General features: G+C 34.4%; 1 protein-coding gene across 1 annotated transcript in view; it reads left to right on the top strand.

Moving 5' to 3' along the window:
• Positions 1-22,324, top strand: part of LOC132545242 (metabotropic glutamate receptor 8-like) — a 100,506-nt gene that overhangs the window by 59,121 nt on the left and 19,061 nt on the right. The window contains exon 2 of the mRNA XM_060208918.1: positions 11,326-11,542. Coding sequence (XP_060064901.1) covers positions 11,326-11,542 — 217 coding nt within the window. The remainder of the gene's footprint in view (positions 1-11,325; positions 11,543-22,324) is intronic.

Raw genomic sequence — 22,324 nt, forward strand, 5'->3', positions numbered from 1 at the left:
TGTTGTCCTGAGTGATCTAGACTATCGGAAGTATTTATCTTTCTGACCCGAATCGTTCAAATATTTTGTCTGGAAATATCATAAGCAATATATTACCAGATTTCATCCGTAAAATGTAGACATTTGATACCAATAAACATTATTCATAATTAACTTCCTTTGTTTTTAACTGATATGATGACAGATTATCAGTTTTTTTTCTGGACTGAATGATGCACTGTCTCAAAATCAATAAATATATATCAACATGTCAACATAATCATAATCCCAACACAAATTCAATAAAAAGTAAGGGAAAATGTTCAAAAGAAGGATTTGCATGGAGACTCTTGAAAAAGTACAAGAATAAAAAATCAGTTGTGCCGACAGTGTAAACATCTGCTTTAACGACGACACCCGCCATATGAATTTAAGAAATAGGAACAAGGTATACAACAATAAGCAACAGGCAAACTAACGAACATCAAACAGGAACAGCTTCATATCGCAATAGAATATTTCTCAATGAGATCACTATCACATTATACAGTATTTGGAAGTTGTGTATTTCTTTCCTGTGTTTTTGTAGTTGGTTGCGGAGGTTTCTGTATTGGTTTCCGTAGTTTGCTATCTAAATTATATGAAGTGGGTGAATATTGATTATCATGTGATCCAGCATTTTGAGAGAGTGACATTTATTGTATTAAATAGTCAGTACTTACTCTTTTACAACACTTTCTCTGATTCTCTTTGTACATTTGTAAAAGTTTGCCTATAACGTTCCTAATATGGCCTAATTTTCGTAGATAAAGTGTTAAATTTTACATTCGTATCGAATTTCTTTGTAATGTTTTCTTCTTTGAATAAGTTTACCTGATATGCTTGGTTTATTCAAACTGAAACAAAATCGTTCATCTAGGTTTCATTTTGTCTGTCTGATTCTCAGGTTGCCATGGATACGGACTTACGAAAATCTGGTTTGGATACGATCGCGATAAACTGTTTAAAAAAAGTGCATTGTGGTAATGGAAGCGACTTTTGATGGGTGATGGACCTGTTCTCCTCAGTCATTGTGTGTTTAGTGGTCTCTTCTTTGTTTCAATAGAGACTTTGTTTAAATAATCAATTTTGAAGATTTGATCAACAATGCTTCTGTCACTTTGCCTGCGAGCTGTAATTGACAAAAACGTTGATGAGGAATTGAAATGAAATTAAATATACGGTTGTTGTTATCGATGTTTGGTTTCAGACATTTTGGCCGTTAGTACATTACATCCAGTACAAGTGTTTATAGACACAGTGCCCTACCGCTTTGTTAGGCTTAAAATCTTTCGAGGAAATATCTTTATTATCAAATTTCAGGGGACCTGCAGGTGTTCTGCTACCATTATAAATTAACTATATGCAACTGAATACGCTTTTAATGACATTTTTCATCATCGATGTCCTTAAGGTTCTGATGAGTGCAGACAAAATCCAAGCTAAGACATCTGAATAAAGGTATACTGATCCCATTTACCATATCCCTTTGTTCTCTGAACAATGTACAGATTCTCCATGTTCGTCGTATCAGCAGCTTGTAAACTTGACACATGCCATAAATTCATTCTGTCGACTGTGTTACTAATTCTACATTTGACACTTACCACGGAATACCGTGCGTTAAGTGTGTTACTTTAATCAACACCTCGCCAATAGTCCCTCCCTTTGCTGTCTGTATCACTGGGTTCTGTAATTAGAAAATAACAGATTCACTCTGTCTAGAGCACCTCTAATACCTACGATTGACACATACAAAAATGTACCACAAAATCCCTCTGTCGACTATGTCACTACCACTACACATGACAAATACAACAAATTCTCTCTGTCGAGCGTACCACTAACTCTGCAATTTAAAAATACCACGTTCCCTCCTTCGAGAACACCACGAACATCTACATTGGCAAATACCATATAATAGCAACTTGTATTTCACAAACCCCATGCTTAACTCTTACCACAGATTCTCTCTGTCGAGTGTACCACAAAATCTACACTTAACATATACCACATAACCCTCTGTCGATTACCACTTATTCTACACTTGATGCTGTGCACATCACATATTCCATTTGCCGACTGAATCACAAACACTATACTTAAAAAAATACCAGATTTCCTCTATCGGATGTACCACTTTTCTCTACTCTTGACACATATCATAGAATCCCTTTGTCGACTCTATCTTTACAAAAACAAAAACATACCACAATTCCCCATATCGACTGTACCATATATACATTTATATTTAACATACCCGTGTATACCGCTAACATCTACACTTGACACGTACCACAGGTTCTCCATATTAGAAGTATTACTAACCTTTAACTGAAGAAATAATCGAGTACCTCTGTCGAATGTACCATGAACATCTACACTTTACCAATATCGCATATGATCTTTGAAAACTGTTTTACGAGATCTGTTATCAGAAAATACCAGATTCCCTCTGGCGAGTGTACCACTAACAAATACACTTTATACATACCACAAATTCCTTCTGTCGACTTCGTCACCAATATCGATACTGGACGCCCATCAAAGATTCCCTCTTTCAACTGTATTTCTATTTTTAGAAATGCACCACACCCTGTTATGCCTTAATAACGGACTTCTTTACTGATACTTATCATACATTCGTTTTTTCTGACCGCCCCCATTTGAAGCTAACAACGCAACACAATTATAGTCTTTTTCACAGCAATCACATAAAACGAAAGACGCATTTTTTATCGATAAGGAAAACACATCCAGTACAACACGCATTTAGGAAATAAATCTTTATAATGAATAGCTAGTCTTCTTCAGACTTTTGTAATGTTGGCTAAGATTCCTTCCAGTTTCCGTGTATGTAACTTTCTCACCAATTCTATAACTTTGAATATCACCAATTTTTTATTTGACATTAACGCAATTAAGAGTTTGATATGTAAGTTGTAGTTGCGTGCATATTTTACATGAGTTTGTTGCTAAATACTGAGACATTGGATTTTATGTTTGGTCAAAACTACATATTTAATTGAATTAAACTGATTTTTTTAATAAAAAAAATATCTCAAGGAAGGTGACTAATTTAGGTACTAGGTAATGTAGAGATGGTCAGTTCAAGTAAACCTGAAACGAAAAATGATAAAAATCATATATGCAATAATATGGAAATTATTGGTACCAGGATAGCAGAATGTGTTCCTTTTTTTAATGTTTTTTGGGTTTGTTAATTGTTAGTGTTTGTTATTGTTTTTTAGCATTCTGTTTTGGTGTTTTATCTATATGCCATGATCCATAGTTTACCTGAAATCAAGTAGAGACCGGAATTATATACAACGTTGTCATTATGAGAGGATAGCTGTTCTTTTGTCTGTCGTGTTAATGGTCAATCAGACGAACCGGCGTTCTTCATACGAGTACAATTTGTAGATATATCCGGTCGGATGCGTCATCGATTCGTCAAAGAAAAGCCATTCTAGTATTTAGCACGGACGAAATTGCTGGTTTCATTTTTCCGGATAACGTAATTAAAGGCGTGCGAGGATTCAATGAATGCTGGTCCCAGCGTCCCCAGTATGTTTGTCGTTCACAAATCAGCCACGTTATGGTTTGAAATGCATTAAATCTGCTCGCTTAGCTTCGACTCGTCACGAATTTTGCATGGAATTGACATAGGCTAATTTAGATTCCAAACCCGATATTCATTAGCTCATATGTTAAAATTCATTATCAATGCACTCTTCACTTTTGTGTTGATAAATAAAATATCGCTGACAAGCAGCCCTGGTATTGTTTATGATAATTCACATCTTTTTCCATGTTTTATTTATCTATTTTCTTCTTTTATTTTGTTTTTTTTTTTGTTCTCAATCTCAAGTTCTATACCTGTAACACTTAAATATTTAATGAACAGAAACTAACGGAACTTGAAAATACATAAGGAAGAACATGTCGACACCAATATGGAATCAGGACATTGATTATTTCTTCCTCCTTCAAATATTTGATGAAGTCTCGAAGATACACGAAATTTCCATAGGTCACCCAGAGCAGATTTTGTTTTAAGTTTTCGGAAGGAAAATGAATTTTACATGAATTTTTTGAGTGACATTGAGATACGGACGAGACGGATCAGGTATTTTCATCACCATATACCTTATATCCAAGGCATCTAAACGATAAAGATGATGTCCAGCTATCGGTCACTGTCACACAGTTATAGCTATTGCTATAATATCGCGTCCGGTTTATAATATTAATATCTGTCACTTAAAATAGACGAATGTAAGTCCTAATGCCTATACTTGTTATCTCAAGTTGTAAACATATACAGGTGTCCGCCATGGCGATCCATTATGGACGATGTTATCAATCACATTTATTTATCATCCTATATATCATCATTTGCCCATGGCCTATGTTATGCATATGTAGGCAAAAAGTCCCAAAATGAAATTGTGACGTTATCAGGATGTCCATTTAAGTGAACAATTTAAACAAATTGTGAATGTTTTAAGACATTTTACCAAGGTTTTATAGATACTCGTTTATGACGCATTTTATTTTCCTCAATCCCCGTCTGGATACCGTAATAAAGGCCGACATGAAATGGTATTTTAGTGATGCAAGATAGAGTTGATACAAAATTGCATATTTAGTTTTATGTATATCTGTAATATTAAATAAACATAAAATGTGTATCTGATTTTTTTGTCCGAAAATTTGGAAATTATTTAAATTCAAACAAACGCATCCATTGTCTGTTTCTAATATATTATATTAATGGTATTTGAAAAGCAGTTCTGAAATACATACGAAAAGAAATGAAATGGGTTTTTCCGTTATTTACCAACTCAAATCATCAGAATTCTTAACAAAGTCATTAATGTATAAATACCTGCATTTGCATAGCAACAAGTTGTATAAAGGACAAAATTATTTCTCACTTGAAAATCTTTATCTTACCACAGAGGAGTTTCTAAAACAGATTTCCGCTTACTTTGTCTCAAATGAGTAGAATTATTTATTTTGAAGACATCCTTTCACATGTGGCAATTACTCTTTGAATCATTACTATCTTTCTTAGCACCTACAGGCAAATCAAAACCATTTCCACTCTCACGATTACTGAAGTACAAAGCCTAGTTTAAGTGATTCTATAAGTCACTATATCAATTATTTCCATTCAGCAAACTTTATCATTTTGAATAACATCCATTCTGCTACATCTTTTTTTTAAAAATCTATGATGTTTGCCATTCGAGAAGAAATCATATGAAATTGAGTTTAAGTTAATTTGATACAGTGATAAATAGATAATTGTGCTGAGAAATTAACAGATTTTACTGTATTCATGCTAAGATAAACACAACCTATTCCATATATTAATAAGGGTTCTTAGTTTGACAATCTGCTTCATTGTAGAGTTCTCACTTAAAATAATAGAAACAAAAATCTGTTTGAACGTATGTGGCCAACACAACTAAAAAGATGATGAATTGTAAAAAAATTGTTACAAAATATAACATAATATTTTCCGTATGAAATTATGTATTAAAGTCTTGAAACATAGTTTCTATTTTCCATTAGAATATCAGTAAAATATTTTCCAAGCATCACCAACAATTGTTAAAACAAAACAAAAATCATAAATTAATTATTGATCCTGTATCGTTGTTGGTAGTCCTGAATTCTAGTCCTGATATCATTTAAACTTTCGTCACCAGCAAAGTGACTGTTTGAGTGGTGAAACTAATTGATACCCACAATGCACCTCGACCAACTGATGTTCAATTAACTTTCTCAGATAAAACCATGAACAATCATTACTTGTCTGTCAGCACAGGAACTCTCTGAAAGTAGAAGATAAAGTTCCCTTTTCTTTTCTTGTCAAGCGTTTCTGTTTTTATTTCTTTAGTTCGTTTAGTGCGTTAGGCAAATGCCTTCTAAACCATTTCTGCCTACGTAAGGGTTTTTTCTTGTTTTTTTCTATACTGAGACAAAAAGTCGGTGAGTTCATTTTTAGACCATTATTTCTTGGGAACTGACGGCCTGTCCATATTAATATATGTTCGTTTCTCTCCTGTTGTTTCTGAAATCATGTACTTTTCGCTAAACTATTGATCTTTAACTTGCGTAAAACAAGTCTGTGTGATCTTATGGAACATATTGCGGACTTTTGACATCGAAACTTGTTTAGTTCAAATGCACCGAGTTCACCAAGAAGGTTCGTTCTTTGCTTTTATTGTGGGAATTAGTTGCAATATGTTTTACATTATCGTGGTGTGTGTTACCACTTGATCGTTATATTAATGTTACTTATACTTTGGCATTTTCACAATAGAAAATTAAAAAAAATGCAGCCCTGAAATGGAGCGTGCCTGAAACATATTGGACAAATTTCAAAATTCTAATTACTACCAAATTTCTTTTCTTAATCATTTAACTCCTTTCTTCCATTGAATCCAGAATCACATAAAATTTTAGCAATGGACTGTCTTTAGTTTTAAGTTTGTTGTTACAAACATCGAAGTTCGTATCATTTGACTTTCGAGTAAAATGTTAAGGTCGCTATATTCATGTTTATGGTTCTGCACGGTGTGGATGAAGAGGTTTGGGGTTGAGTTTGTTTACGACATATGCATTAAATTAAGGGCTAAAACGTAAACTTCTCCAGAGGGAGGTTTGAAAACAAGGTCTTAAAGTGTCATTTTAACATGTTTCGGTACACAAGAGGTCAGTGTTGCTTTAATGAACATTTACACATTCAACAATCATCTTGCTGAAAATTGCCTGCCGCCTAACATTGTTAGAGAGTCTCTGTGGTATTCGTGTGTTCTTTTATTAACGTTAATTGGTACTGAAAGTTCAGCATTGTTTTACATGTACCGTACATTGCCTATCATACAATATATCGCCATCACAAAATATTCTGACATTTCACATTAAGTTTTAAGCTCAGGTCCAGTTGAACTTTGAAGGAGAAAACATTTGAATTTTACAACTACAATTGAACAATTTCAGTCAATACAGCATTTTTTATGAATAAAAACTAAGAAGTAGAAACCCGCCGTTAGCTTGAATTTCATTTTTGCATAAAACTATCAATACTAAAGTTCTTCCTATATTTATGAATCTTTCAAATATATTGCATTCAATTGGCATCTTTGACCATCTTTGGCTCATTGGTTGCTTGGTCTATCGCAGCGTCAACACCCATGGACATTGTGGTTGACATTGAGTCTCCTTGTAGTACAGTAGCTTATGACTACCTCACCATGCAACATACAGAAGACTCTTCGCATGTTTTCCAGAGCATTTTGAGGAGAAATGTCACAGCTTCGACAACACCGACCTCTACCTTTTCTCAGTATTCTGAAGTTTAAAATTCACCACGAGAAGGAAGCTTCGAACCACACACTTGCGTGCGATCTTCACAGAGGCTGCGTATGTCCACGCTCTACTGAGTCATCGTGTCAATATGAAATGTTGAACTAAAAGCAATCGTATTTTATAAAATCTATCAGTTTGCAGATGAATATAGAAAAAAACGCCGGTTTAGTATACTGGATTTTTGGATTTGCAAAACATGGTTAGTATTGGCGCGGTAGTGTATTAGTTAATGAAACCATGGTTTATTTTCCTTTGAATGTGGACGACCTGGTATATTTGGCCGTTTTGTGAAGACACGATACTACTGATGGTCTTATATATGGCGGTATGTGTTAATGTTACTTCGTCCTGATGTTTTGCAACTGATAAAGTTTATTCTTTGTCGACTCCCTTCAATATTTTCTCACTTTTTGTTGAGTCTATACTCTAGGCGTTTGCTTTTTTTCTTTCCTTGATCTAATATCTATTCATGGGCTGGATTTCTGTTTCAATTTTTTTCATTGGACCCCTATTTCACCTGCATTAAATTACAGTTAGCTTTAAATAATGTATTCAAACCAACACATAGAGGATTAGTGTGACCTTAATTGGATTTTTCTTAAATTCTCCCAACAGCAAAACAAAGAAAAATATGTAGCACTCTCGAAACAATGTTAACGACATTTTACTAGAATAATTTGTTATTGCTAATGAAGGTTCTTTGTTAGAGCCTAATCCTTTTTTTTTTTTTTTTTTTTTTTTTTTTTTTTTTTTTTTTTTTTTTTGTTTTGTTTATAAAAAAAAAATTTTTTTGTTTATAAAAAGATATTTTTTTATAAACAGATTTGTTCGGTTTTTTCCTGCTTTTTCCTTCAAATCACTACAATATCATCAAATAAGTGGAAGAGTAACGGTAATTTCTGCAAATTGTGTACGTCGGATTAAAATAATGTGATTTATAGTATTTTCCCGGTGTTCTTGGTACTTATTATTACACTAAAATGTACACATTATCAGCATCTAATAAAGACCAGCTATTTAGAAGGTCCGTCTTTCATGAAATTAAATACCACAATGTCAACAAACTTTCTCACTCTCTTTCATACATTAACGATACGTAGTTTGACATTTAGATACGTACCTAGACATGTCCTTAATTTGTTTTATGTCGTTACTGTAAACCTGACATGTCAACATAATTTTAATTCAAACACAAACTCTTTGTCAATTCAAGTTAGCAATGTCATATTCCCAAGGTAAACGAGTGCAAAACAAGCAGACTTACTAACTAGCAAGGAAATGAAATTTTCAAACTTCCCCATAATCTTTGTCAATCTATATTTGGAAATCCTGTGTTTTTGTGTTTGTGTCAGTTGTTGATATACTGTATGACAATCACGATGTCGGGAACAAGACCTTAACAAAATACACTCCAGTATATTACACAATCACACATTTGTGCCGCATTAACCTCCTCCCCCTCCTCCCCCACCCTAAAAAAGTCTTAAGTTTAAAGGTAATGGGATCATTTGCATAACCACTTGGTGTTCTCCGATTTCATCCAATAGTAAGACCCATCGGACGCTTCCATTTGGCTAGATTGTTGATATAAAGTGATTACGAAGGTAGGAATTCTAGCCCACTTCCGGTCAATTTTTCCCGTTTACTAAACATGGGGCAAATGTTATCTTTCTCAGTGCCTCCCAATCAGCGAGAATCCATGATAAATAATATGTTTATTGAATCAACTTACATAAACAACAAAAACATCGATTAAATTCAAATTTTAATTTCCTGTTCAGATAGAATAAACGGTGGTACAAAAAACGAAAAAGGTCCAGAAGTCATATGAATTCAGGGTTTGTGACAAGGTTAGATTGTATCATCATTGAAAGCCTGCACCCGGGAATACGACAAGAGATGGAGTGGAGAAATATTTACCATAGCTTAGAAGGTAGAAGGAGGCTTGCCGTTATACAAAGTCTAAAGATTACAATGACGACGAGATCAAAGGGATATTTTATCAATCCGAACTCCAGAAAGTGGACGTTAGGGAAAAAGATATGCGGAAAATCGAAGAAATATTGAAGACAAGAGGAAAAGGATTTAACAAAGAGTATTACGTCAAATAGCTCCATTGGCCAAAGCAATTAAATTCACGGATATGCGCATCCGATGTAACCGATTTGTACAAGTGTTAATAAATTTTCTAAGCTGGGACGTCTCTCAAGTAGTTTTGATTGTTTATTTCGGTGTATATTCAAGAGTAGATTTTACTTGTATGGATGGGTGTGGAATGGCTCTCAGATCCCAGTTCACTTTGATAAGTACTGCATAAGTTTATCTCGTTTGCTTAAATCATAATTGTATAAGAGGTGGAAATTATATTACATGCCGTGAAGATTACATATTGCACCATAATTACCCACTTTGTGATGAACTTTTTTTTCTCGGAGGCAACGCTCCAGCTTTCCTTGGTTGCCATCGATTAAAAAGCTAATATAAAATAGACGAATTCCTAAGAGATTAATTGCTCATTCTTACAGTATCATTCGTTGCAGTCGTCAATAAGTTTCATTTTATTTTCTCTGAATTTAGAAGGGATTTTCATGTATCGTTAAGTGTTGACTATCTTTTCTCTCTTGTTTCTGTCCTTAATACCAGGTAATGCAGGTCTTATAGGGAACTTAAACCTTTTTGGAATACAAATTGGTATTCTTTATCGTTGTTGTTGACTCATATTTTGGTATCATTATCTTTTGAAATGTGTATATAAGATTAAAAAACCAATATTCTTAACATTACGAATGCTGCTATGCAATTCATATCAACACATGGTGTTTACTTTCTCAAAAAATTCTCGCATTCTGATATTTTTTGATGGAAATCTTAATTGGCAATTTTAGAACGCCATTTGCAAATTTCTTTGAGCGTTCTATGAAATGATTATGTTGATTGGTTTGGCCTTGACGACAACAGATTAATCACGCCCTCGGTTCCGTTGCCGATATTAATGTTTAAGTTGATTACGAAATGACCAAATTTGGTGCTGCCACTCATTTGGAAAATTACAACAGGATTGAGGAGCTTAAACAAGATTTCCTTTTTTTCGAATTTGAAACCGAGATAAAAGGGAGTCATTCACCTGAAATACCTTTGTGGTTTTCTTGAGTTTAATTCTCTGATAAGAATTAAAAGAACACCCTGACGATATCAAATCCGCTGAGCGATGTTATTTCGTGTTCGCTTTAGCATAAAAAAAATAATATATAAAAAATCATTGACAATTGCAAATAATATTTTCAAATCACAAGGATTTCTTTACAAGATGCGGAAACTTACCAGAATTAATTTGACTTTCATAATAATTCTGTACTTTTATGTCACTAGAAATACATTACAAACGTTTAAGGAGTAGTTTATCATATATAGATGTATATATACACCATGTATATAATCACGTCAGTTTTCGAGTAATGCATGGCGAAATTTAGTTTGGTAAATAATATTGAAATCGTACACATAAATGGAAACCATTATAAATTATCAGATTGAGTATCAATTAAAACTTTTTAATTTTGAATCCGCTGTTAGTTATGGTTTGATATTTTTACCTTCTAGTTGTATAGAGAAAATAGGGAATCATAGATATTTCTTTGTGTTTCACAAGGACACTTAGGAGAAAGAAGTAAACAAAAATATGCTAGACCGGAACAGTCGATGACAGGTGTCGTTGGGAAGTGTTACCTTGTCTGTTACCATGTCCAAACTTACTCAAATGATTACCTTGAGTTAACAGTTTTCATACTCATACCCCTGATACTCTAGGTTCAAACAGATCGCATTTCTTTTGATAATCTAATCATTTAAGTATTTTGCTTTCACATTAAGAAGCCTATTTACATTGTAATCGTATACTATATATTTTTTTCTTTATTTCAGATTCCTCAGATCAGTTACGCCTCCACCAGTGTCGATTTGAGCGACAAGTCCAGATTTGAATATTTTTCCAGAGTTGTGCCGCCAGATTCTTTCCAAGCCCAGGCTATGGTTGATATCGCCAAGTCATTCGGTTGGACATATGTCAGTACTCTGGCCGACGAGGGAAACTATGGGGCAAAAGGCATTGGGGCCTTTGCTGAGATTTCAAAGCATCACGGTATAGTAATCTTGCTACTTTTATCACGTTTATATATAACAAAACAATCTTGCACTATCATTAATATGCATGCCAAAAACAAACACGCAAACGATTAAAACAAAAGATTATTTTATTGCAAAATGTTTTAAAACCACCGAGGCACTGCAGTTTGTGTATAAGCGGAACCTAATATAAACTGACAATTACTGTTCTCATATGTTCAAAACTGGAAGCGAGTCACATGCATTATTCGCACGTGCGGTTGACATGCTTATAATTTCAATTCTATTCAATCGGAAATAACAGATGATGATACACATGATTGTTTGATTGCGTGCAAAGGTAATATGTGTATGTAAAACGTACATTTTTATGCTCATGGGAGTGCCATGCTTTTGAATGTTTCGTGACTGGTATTGTATTTTACTGATGACCCTGTATTCCTTTGGGAAATCAAACAACATAAACTTTGTGTAGCTTCCATGCTTAAAAATCATAAAAAAAATCAAAATATCGATTACGGAAACGAAAGGAAATGTTTTGGAACATATATACTCTATAACCACGTGCGCGCGTGTATTTCACGACATTAGCATGTTTGGTCGGATTCAATTAACACTACATTGAAATAAAGCAGACGTCTTGCTTTTATTAGCTAGATATCTTCAACGAACAGGATTTAAACTAACTTAACCTTTGTTTACAAATTAAATTTAACTAGGTCCTTACTTAACCGGTTTAACAAGTGTCACACAAAGATAATATAATGAACAGTCTTAACAGTTAGGTAAAATCGCAGCGAAATTATTATAATTATATAACATTGTTATCAAGATTTATTACCTTTGTTTTAATTGGCTTTATTATGAATTACTTTTAACAACTTTTGCCAAATATTTTACAATAGGGTATAATAAGTCACCATTCATTCAGTATCAAAATATACCTAAGAATTTTGAAACTTTAAATACACTAGGGATAGAGTATAAACACTGTTTAAATACCAGAAAACGTAATTAATTGTTTAGACATTTATGAAAACAACACGAAGAAAAACTTATTACACAGATAATACGTTGACGACAATTCTGCCTTCTGGGCAATAGCGATGTTCAATAAACTTTGTTCCCATAACAAACAATTACTTATTTTTATCTATATGGTATAAATAAAACAGATAAACCCTAATTGAACATTGCAAAATAAATCTCTATCGTCACCAACTTGTTTAATCTAGCACAGTCAGACTGTCGATTGATTAGGCGCGCTCTTCTTTAGACAATGGTGTTTTTAGCGTGGCTGCAGACTAAGTTTGATGGTGAACCACGGACACCACATGAACCACGTACTTATGACAAATTACGCAATATCACCACTATCTAATCGAAGTGCTGAGTTCTGGGTCTTCTTGACACAGTTTTACTGGAGTAATTTCTGTTATACTGCTCCCTTTGATTACTCCAATCATGAACAAGGCATTTGCTAAGTCGAAGGTTTTCAGAAAGTTAATTAATGTTAGACCACTGTTAAAAAAACCCTGTAATGTACATGGAAAATATTAAGGAGGTACCGTTCGGTATGAAATCTACCGTTCTTAATATATTGTAAAAGACTTTGTTGAAGCGGCTAGGGGCTCATTTGCAATCAAGCAGACATTATAACAATGTGTAATCTGCCGCACAGGATGCTCTCTTGAGATGGTCCTCTTACGTCAACGTGTCTATGATTGCACCACCACCCCCTTGTATAACAAGTGTAGGACGGTACTTGTCATAATTCATCTGTCTGCTGCAATCCATTTGACGTCATAACCCTAGTCCATAACAAATATTTTTCAAACATTTTTTTTACTTTTTGGGGGTAACCTATGATAGTAGAGTGTTGAGAAAACATCTACCATTTATGGTGACAAAATCTTAGACTTCTGGGTCCCTCAAGGATCATTTCGAGGACCGCAAAAAAGTTTCTATAGTCAAAACCGATTGGAGCGATTTATTTTATGAGTAACGCCCGTCAATGTCATCGGCTCACAGATGGCACACAAATCAACATTGTTATCAGACCACAAAACAATTGGGACAAATTATCAACAAGTTCCAAAGACCACCAAACGGACATTAGTAACAGGGTGAATTCGTATATGCTCAAGCTTAATCAGGAATAGACACACCTTATCGTCTATTCCCCAAATACCAGTAAGTGTCTACAGATTAGGTCCCAGGCTTTTCAGTGAGTCCCAGCTGTGAAAAAATCGGAAGCACACTATGATAGTTTATGGAACATTTTGAGGCAGATAAACGCAATCGAAAGATCCATTTATAACCGGGAACTTTAGATGTATTTGGCAGTTTATTACTCCAAATGCATGCAAGACTTGTATTCCATTGTTTGGATAACAACATTGCTCCGTGATATACCTTAAATGCTAATTTGCCTGCAGTACAGTACTTCAGAGAGAGAGAGAGAGAGAGAGAGAGAGAGAGAGAGAGACAGAGACAGAGACAGAGACAGAGACAGAGAGAGACAGAGAGAGAGAGATACAAAGACAGAGACAGAGAGACGCCAGCCAGTCAGGGAGAAAGAGGGAGAAAGCGAAAGAGTGAGAGAGAAAGACAGAGAGACAGAGAGACTTGTCAACCTTTATCAGCCCTCACGATGACTGCTATCCGAGATAGAAGCTTTGTCATATGTTGACGCTTCGACTTATGGTAAACGATGTTTCTGAAAGGTAACTACCGCTGTATGGAACAGCTAAGAATCTCTTGTAAGTGGATGCTGAACATTAGCTAGGTTACAAAAGGATGCGTTTAAACTCATCTGTTTCCTTTTATATCTCAATTTTCATACTGATGTCCCTTGACAGGATCAAAGACACATGCTAATTGAGTAGAGTAGTTGTTACATTTTATTGGTATTCATTTCATGTGTGTAACACTAAGATTATTATTTTTTAAGACATAAACAATAATGCATATTAGAGTAATTCTGCAAACGTGACAGTGCTTTATATAAATGTTGTTCAGCATATCATTTTCTATCGTTTCCATTACATCGCTGATGTATAAATTCTGTTCATTGGAATATTTGAGACTTAAAATAAGCTCTTGAAATCCTTTCAGACATCGAAAGAACTTTATCACAATACGATTTATAGCTTCACTAGCTACAACACATTTGTGCGCACGTTTTGCGGTTCTATGGCTCAAATATGCAATTTTTTCGTGGTTGAAATGACTCATAGACGAATGTTGGATCATGTCAATTTATTTTCAAAATAAATAAGGGTGCAATTAAGTATATTTCCTAATTAAGTTCTAAAACTACAGGTTGGATACATGTAGATCTATCAGCTACAGAATGAACAGTCATGTGCACTCGTAATCTAAAGTGTTTTGTTTACGAAGTGCTACACGTGACCAGTCTTAGTGTACGGGCACTCATTATATATACATTTCATATGTAGACATTAAAAAGACGTCTCTTTTTGTCTCGGCATTGAATCATTTAGAACTTCAAACCGTCTGAAAGGGAATCTTAATTTCATTATTTCTGTGTTTCTCCAATTCTTCTTTCGTTTACATACTGAGGTAAATTGTAAGTGTTCTGTTACACGGGATACCTAGCCGGTCACGTGTATGCCCATATACGGGTAATTTTTGTTGTCCGACACTCATCACTCGCCACTCTCTAAGGTACGAAACTATACGATTGAAAGACAAATTAATGCATGGTGTGGTGTAATTTTTAAACTTGTAGAACTTAAAACTACCTTTATAACCATCGATCAATTTTAACACGACTGTGGTCGCTATTTAGTCATAACTACACGATATTTCCGTTTAATTTTCAATCCGTAATATTAGCCAACCATTGTTTTCCAAACCGCTCAAAATGTAGTTATCCTTTCACACAGTTGTGCGCTAGACACTATATAGAGCATGTGTTCGGACGATGTACGCACTATGTATGTATACGATGAACGCGCGAATTTTTTGTTGCCCTGTGTATTACCATGACTATGAATATATGTATATATATATAACATGAAAAATGTGAAAAGCCAAAATTTCTCGTTAATTATATCCGATTTGACATTTACATATCTAAACACAAGATAATTCTCTGTTTCAATATGTAAATCAATCGATACTAGCTGTTTACATTATCACAGAGTGTCATCTAAAATTGTTTATCTTCAGTTTACGATAGTTTAGGGCATGTACCATGGGAATGTTTCATGTTCACAGATAGACGAGGAAAAGTGCATGTGAGTGCTGGCTCTCGGCTATCATTACTGTTCTATCGAATGATCTATGTTCAGTTGAACAATATCAATTATTTATGTTTAGAGATGCAATTGTTAGGGTTATAAATATGAAGGCTTGGTAGGGTTGATAATGACGACAGAATAAAAGAAACACAATTAGATATCTTAATGTAATATAGATTCTAAATTAGATCTTGTGTGGAAAATATTGAATAAAACGTCCTACACATAGCTTTTTCGCCATTCCATGACTCCTCAGTGATGATGTAGGCCTATATTGTCAAAACTTAAGAGGCGAATAATGAAAAGCTATTTTTTTTCGAAACCAAAGTAAAAAAAAAAAAAAAAAAAAAATTGGATTCGCTCATTATTTTCGAAAATATAGTACATGACTTTGTTTATATTCTAAACCCTGCCACTATTCAAATTAACGATAATTTGTTTGGAAGATAGGTTAAATTATTTGAAACTGTACAAAATATCTACATGTGGATAGCACCATTCAACACAAATTTTGAGTTAGATCAAATGAAACAAGATTAAGAGCTAATAACCTTATACAGATGATTGGTCCTTCTAAGACTCGTAATTAAAGTTAAAAGTCAAAGATTAGAAACTTAAGAGGCGACAAAGGAAAGTCGAACAAAAATCTAGATAAGGAGATGCATAAACTCCGTAGCTCAATAAACTCAGCAATTATGATATGTATCTGGACATTTCAAATGAACGTCATGTGCATTTGTATTTTCTGAACCGTGTCACCATTCAAATGAGATAAAACGTGGTATGCAGGTTACGACAAACCTCGGGGGAATAAGTAGGGAGGGGCATATAATTGCTTCATACAACTGATAAGTCCTTGTTGGACTCGTCAGTGATGACAAGTATCGGAGTATTGAAATTTAGGGAGTGATTGAAGCAAACCAAAATGAATCGAAAGAAATTTCAGAAGTTTGATGGAAAGTTACACCTACCTATAATTCAGTTCGTAAATTTCAAAAGCTAATCCTTTCAAAAAAAGACAGGTACATGTATATATTATGAACCGCGCCATTATTCATGTCATTGAAATGCGCCATACAAGTTAAGGAAGCTATTTGAAACTGACACTGAATCACACTGACGTAGACACACTACTTTATTATCAGTTGTATGAACTGTCTTTTTTTGACATTTATGGCCGTTGTAAATGAGTCCTAAAGACTGTTATCTGTGAGTTAATGCATTTCAACAGACGAGTGATATGTTCGCTTTTTAAACGTTTGGAAATTCACTTTTACATGAATTATAAATGGCTCGGATTCTCCTTGACGAAGACGAATTATGTCATTATGAACGGTTTAACTTTGAACTGTCTCTCATTCATTTTCGATTTTAATGACGAAACTATCAAACGAAACTGCAATTACCAGCTGGTAGTGCGATGTCAAGGTGTGTTTACCTCAGTGATCTGCCATTACAATAACAATTAACCAATTTGCATTTCCTGCACAGTGTGTCTGTCTTATGCAGATTCTAGCCCGGTTAACTCTAAAATATGATGTTAATTGCGAGCACAAGAATCCAGCAAAGGGAACATTAAAAATGACGTCAAAACGGATTTGTAATTCTTTGTTGACTCCTTCCTGGTTATTGTATACAATTCCGTGCAAATTGTTTTGTCTTTAATGTGAATTACATATGTCAGAAATATTAAAGACATCTTAAATTCAAACTTATCCTGAATAATGTCGGTTTATTGATAAAGACAATTCTATTGTATATATAACTGTAACTTTGTTTTGTTTGAACACTAAGAAATCTAATCAAAACAATCTCTAGCATATATGGTTTTATCATCGAAGAATTTTTTTTGGGTGGAGTGGGGGAGGAGGGGGGGAGGGGGGCTGTGGGGGGGGGAATCTTTTAATCAAACAAGTTCTCGAGGCAACGGTTTTGTACTCTTAGATATTGTCATATACATACCTTATTTGCTCTAATAAAGGTATGACGACTCTCAGAACTACTTCAGTAAGGTCTTAAGCTCGAGGAAACTGAACAGCTTTCTTGATTTTGATAAAAGTACAAGTTACTGATTTCAACTCTATTACAATGCAATTAGGGAATACTTTACATTTAAAAGGTTCCAGCATTCAACAAAAAATATAATTGTTTTCGTTGGAACAGTCAAGACATCCAAATGTGTATCTTCTACTCTTTGAAAATGTTCAATTCAGATATTGTCCAACTGTGTACAATTGATCTCCAATTATCCCATTCCCATGTTGTTGAACCACTGGCGTTGACGTCATCATGGTAGTTGTACTACTCTGATAATACTGTTAACGAGGCTGTGGCTCTAGGCCTGCAATCAACGCCCTCTGTCGAAGTAAATGAGCTAGGCATACGTTTGCTGAAGGAAGATACATACCAAACGAATTTACACATATACGCGATCTTGCCTCAAACGACAGATTCTTATTTTTTCGGATCTTTTTCTCTGTTATGATGCCATTTTGATAGAAAAAGATTGCAGGAAGCTTTTATCATAACAAAACACTTGAACAAAAGTAACAAACATTTCGTGACTTGCCCTTAACAAATTTGTGTGTATACCAGAATCTTTACATCAGGTAAAATAGTCAGGTGTATAATGCATAATCTATAGAATATAACGATACAGAGAGGTCCTTTAAGGGGAAGCAGCTCTGATCAGATTTGTAACGTTGTCGATACAAAATTGCATGGTCCCTATAATGATGTATTAAACGCAAGTATCACATCGTCCTTGAAACTTGAAACAACAAACATGTACCCGAAACACATTTCGATTTTATTGATATGAAATATGGAAACTACAGTTGCAGCTATCTAATGACAAAAAAGTATGGTTATGACTTCATAATACTGCAAAGCAATGCCTGACACCATAGAAAGCATACCTGGTTTATAGGTATATCAAATATTTATTAACAATACGCCGGATCCGCTGATATTTGTTTATGTTAAGGCATATCACTGTAGCGCGAGCTGCAGGTTTTTATTGAGTTGCGTATACCACATAAGGGCTGTTGTTGGCTTCGTATATCTAAATTTCAGAAAAGATAGCTAGCACGCTACATTGTGATGCTTCACATGATTCAAATCTGTGGTTATCACTTATCGAATCGTATAGAATAGAACAAATACCAGTGCCCTAATCTATCTGTAGATAACAAAGGTTTATCTACGTTTTTATCGATCGGCGAGCGAACCGAAACAAGTAGTTAGAAATTAGTGTGAACGAGAGCCGGATAGCGACCCTACCGGGACAACGTTACTGTTAGCTTTGTGCTTTAGCATCAAGTTCTACTGCAATTTACATGTACAACTGAATGCCTAGTGTTAACAGCTTCCCTGTACAATACTGTCGTAGGATACCTTCATATGGTGTGGCGAAAGCAATATTACAATTCTAGTGATCAAAGACACATTTATGAGAAAAATATGTTATTATTAGTAATTAACACTCTGAATAATTGCTATCAGCAAATATGGTGCGTTTGTGTCGATGAATGTAACGAATATTTGACGTTGTTAAAAATAGGTTCTTTGATCATCAACTTTTTCACTCGTGATTGCTCGCCAGGAGTCATTATAGAACACGGCAGAAAACATCATTCAGAGACACAATTGTTTATTACAAGACTATTTTCACCAATCGCAACATATAACACGTATTTGTGAAATCGTCCTTGAAAGATTCTTGCCCATACAACATAATATATATAGCTGTAAATCAGTGGAAATGTTTGTTCAGTTTCCGTGTTTCAAATTAACAGGAATTTTGCACTGACACCTACATTTATATCAATTTACGGCAAAATTGTATCCGTATCGTCATCCAAAATGAATAAAATAAATGATTCAGGGAAGATTCGAGGGTTTAAATTATTTGATTCAGATATGTGAGGGTAGGAAAATGACTATGGATGTTGTAATGGTGAAGGTCGATCTGTTGTGATTTTTTTAAAATATAGTAACGAGATGATAACCTACGTGGAAACAATACCATATATGTTAAGACAAAATGGCACATACTGGTAAATATTTCTGAATACGAAGAAATTACGATTGTTCTGGAAATGTAAGCTTCCTCTTGGTCATCGACTACAAACACCTGATAAATGAAGCCATGCTAAGTAATGCATTATCAGAACAAAAACCAGGTGCAACATAAGCAATATTGCAGTAGACTCGATGTTGATTGGATTAAAATATCTTTAACTATATTGATGGTATTTTTCAAATCATATAATCATCATCAAAGATACATTTTCATAATAATATTATGATTTTTGACTGAAGGTTTTTTTTAAAGAGTGTATAAAAGACACACAAGTCAATAGCATCATTTCATGCAACATTTAGATAAGATTTATTAGAGCCAAACAATCAAATAAATGCATCACACAGCTGTTTTGTCCTTTTGTCCTCATCAGTGATGTTAAGTACCTAAATGTTAACACTATGATACGATTTCGGAAATTCTCAAGAAATGCCAAAATCTAAAAGTGGGGTGGGGAGGAGGGTTGGAGGTGCGTGGAGGTGGGGAGGGGGGGAGTTGAGGTGCAATTAACTATCCTGCAGATTTGAATAGTTAGCCTCTGACTTTAACAATGTTCAACAGAATAAATGTATTTCGTATCACGTGGAACCAATTATTGCAGTACCCATTACCCATTCAGACTATCCGATTTCCATATATACCGACTAGGCGACAGCGTTACATAATAAATGTACCGACAAATACACGCAACATATGCGCCCGTCCACCGTAATGCTCTCAGAGGTGTCCAAGGACCAGTAAGACCTTTCCCGAACAGCCAAACCAATTTATTTATTCAATAAATACGCTAACACGGCCATATACTGCTGTCAAAAGGATAGGATGTACATGCATTACGCCAATCAAAAAGACGAATCCCTTCATCACTTATAGATTTTGAAAAATGCCAAGTCCCGGTCGGCCATGTGCTCTGGAGGTTTTAACGGCAATTGAAACCTGGTGAATGTTAGAAGTCAAGTTGATTGCCCTCGCCAGGGGTAACTTTTGACAAACCCGTAGCAATAATATGACATCTGTTACTTTTTTTTTTTGAAAACAAATATAGTAACGGTGGGTAAAGGGATATGTTTTCACGTTAAATGAATTGCATGTTTGTATTTGAGTGAAATTTGAAAATAAGCCTGGAGCATAACTGAAAAAAGCAAGGTTTTTTTTATAATTTACATGAGCATTGAAAAGCCGCTGAGAAATCACTGCTCTGGAGCACCATAAAGTCATACGTATGTGAAATCATGAGAGAAAAGTAATGCTATTATCAAAACAGTAAACATTACACGCAAGGTACTACGTCATTATTCTTTGAGTATATTTGTACCCAGAAATTTATTTCTAGTGAAGCTAAAATGACGTCACATTACTCAGCATAATTCTGTGGCGTCAAATGACCAACGTTCTGCACAATCTTATGTCGTCAATGAGGCAATGTTACCATGCATATGTCTATAAAAACAGATATCGTAGACGATATTGACTTTGTGTCACATACCCCCTATCATGTCACTGACAATGTTACAATATACTCCTGATTCGTGATTTAGATTTGTCGATAATGCATCTTCTGATACAGAAAACCAGCGCCACCGAGGTCAATCCATGTACAAGTAAATTTATCAGTTATGCCTACATGATAAAAAAAACAAGCTTTTGTGTATATATATATATTTTTAAAGAAATTCATCTCTAATGCAAATACTTAGGTTTCGTTTTCCTGAAAAAAAGCGAAAAATACCTACATAATAAAAAAAAAGGTGAAATCTAAACTCAAAATCGATTCCTTACTGTCACAGAAGTAATTTACAGTAAATATATAAACTGGAAAATACAGATAAAGCAAATTTTTCATGCAATAGGAATGTTTTACATATTTTGATGTACTATACACAATACCCTACGTTTAAATATTTTGAATGATGTTACTGCATAACCGTTAATTTTCGCACATATAAATCGCCTTTTGGCGGTACAGTAACGTGATCGCGAAAATTAAATCCATGACATAATACATGAGTTTATCAGATATCGCTTACCACCAGACTGTGAATTTTTGATTTGTTAAAAAAAAAATTCTCGCCAAAAATATGACTCGTTAAGATAACTAGTTGTTGCTTATTAGAACCAGACAGATAGCAGTCATTCATGTATGAAATTATTTTATTAAAGCACGAAATTTGAAGTTACAGTGTGTGCACGATGGTCTATGGTATATATGTTGATGTTTGATATCATTTCGTAATATCAGATGTAATATGGGCGTATATATGAATTCGATTATGTATTTAACTCATTAATACTAACAAGTGATGCAAAACAGTTGAGCCGAAGGATTTTTTTTCAGAAATGTTTTTTTTCACCCTTGGTTATTGGTTCCCTATATCGGTAAAGCGGTTGACCATTTCTGTGACGTTTACATTGCAGTATTCAATAGTGGCAATATACTGAAGGTTAA

This window comes from Ylistrum balloti, unplaced genomic scaffold (assembly GCF_031769215.1).
Source record: "Ylistrum balloti isolate Yb309-2 unplaced genomic scaffold, AGI_CSIRO_Ybal_v1 Utg369832, whole genome shotgun sequence".
Classification (NCBI taxonomy): domain Eukaryota; kingdom Metazoa; phylum Mollusca; class Bivalvia; order Pectinida; family Pectinidae; genus Ylistrum; species Ylistrum balloti.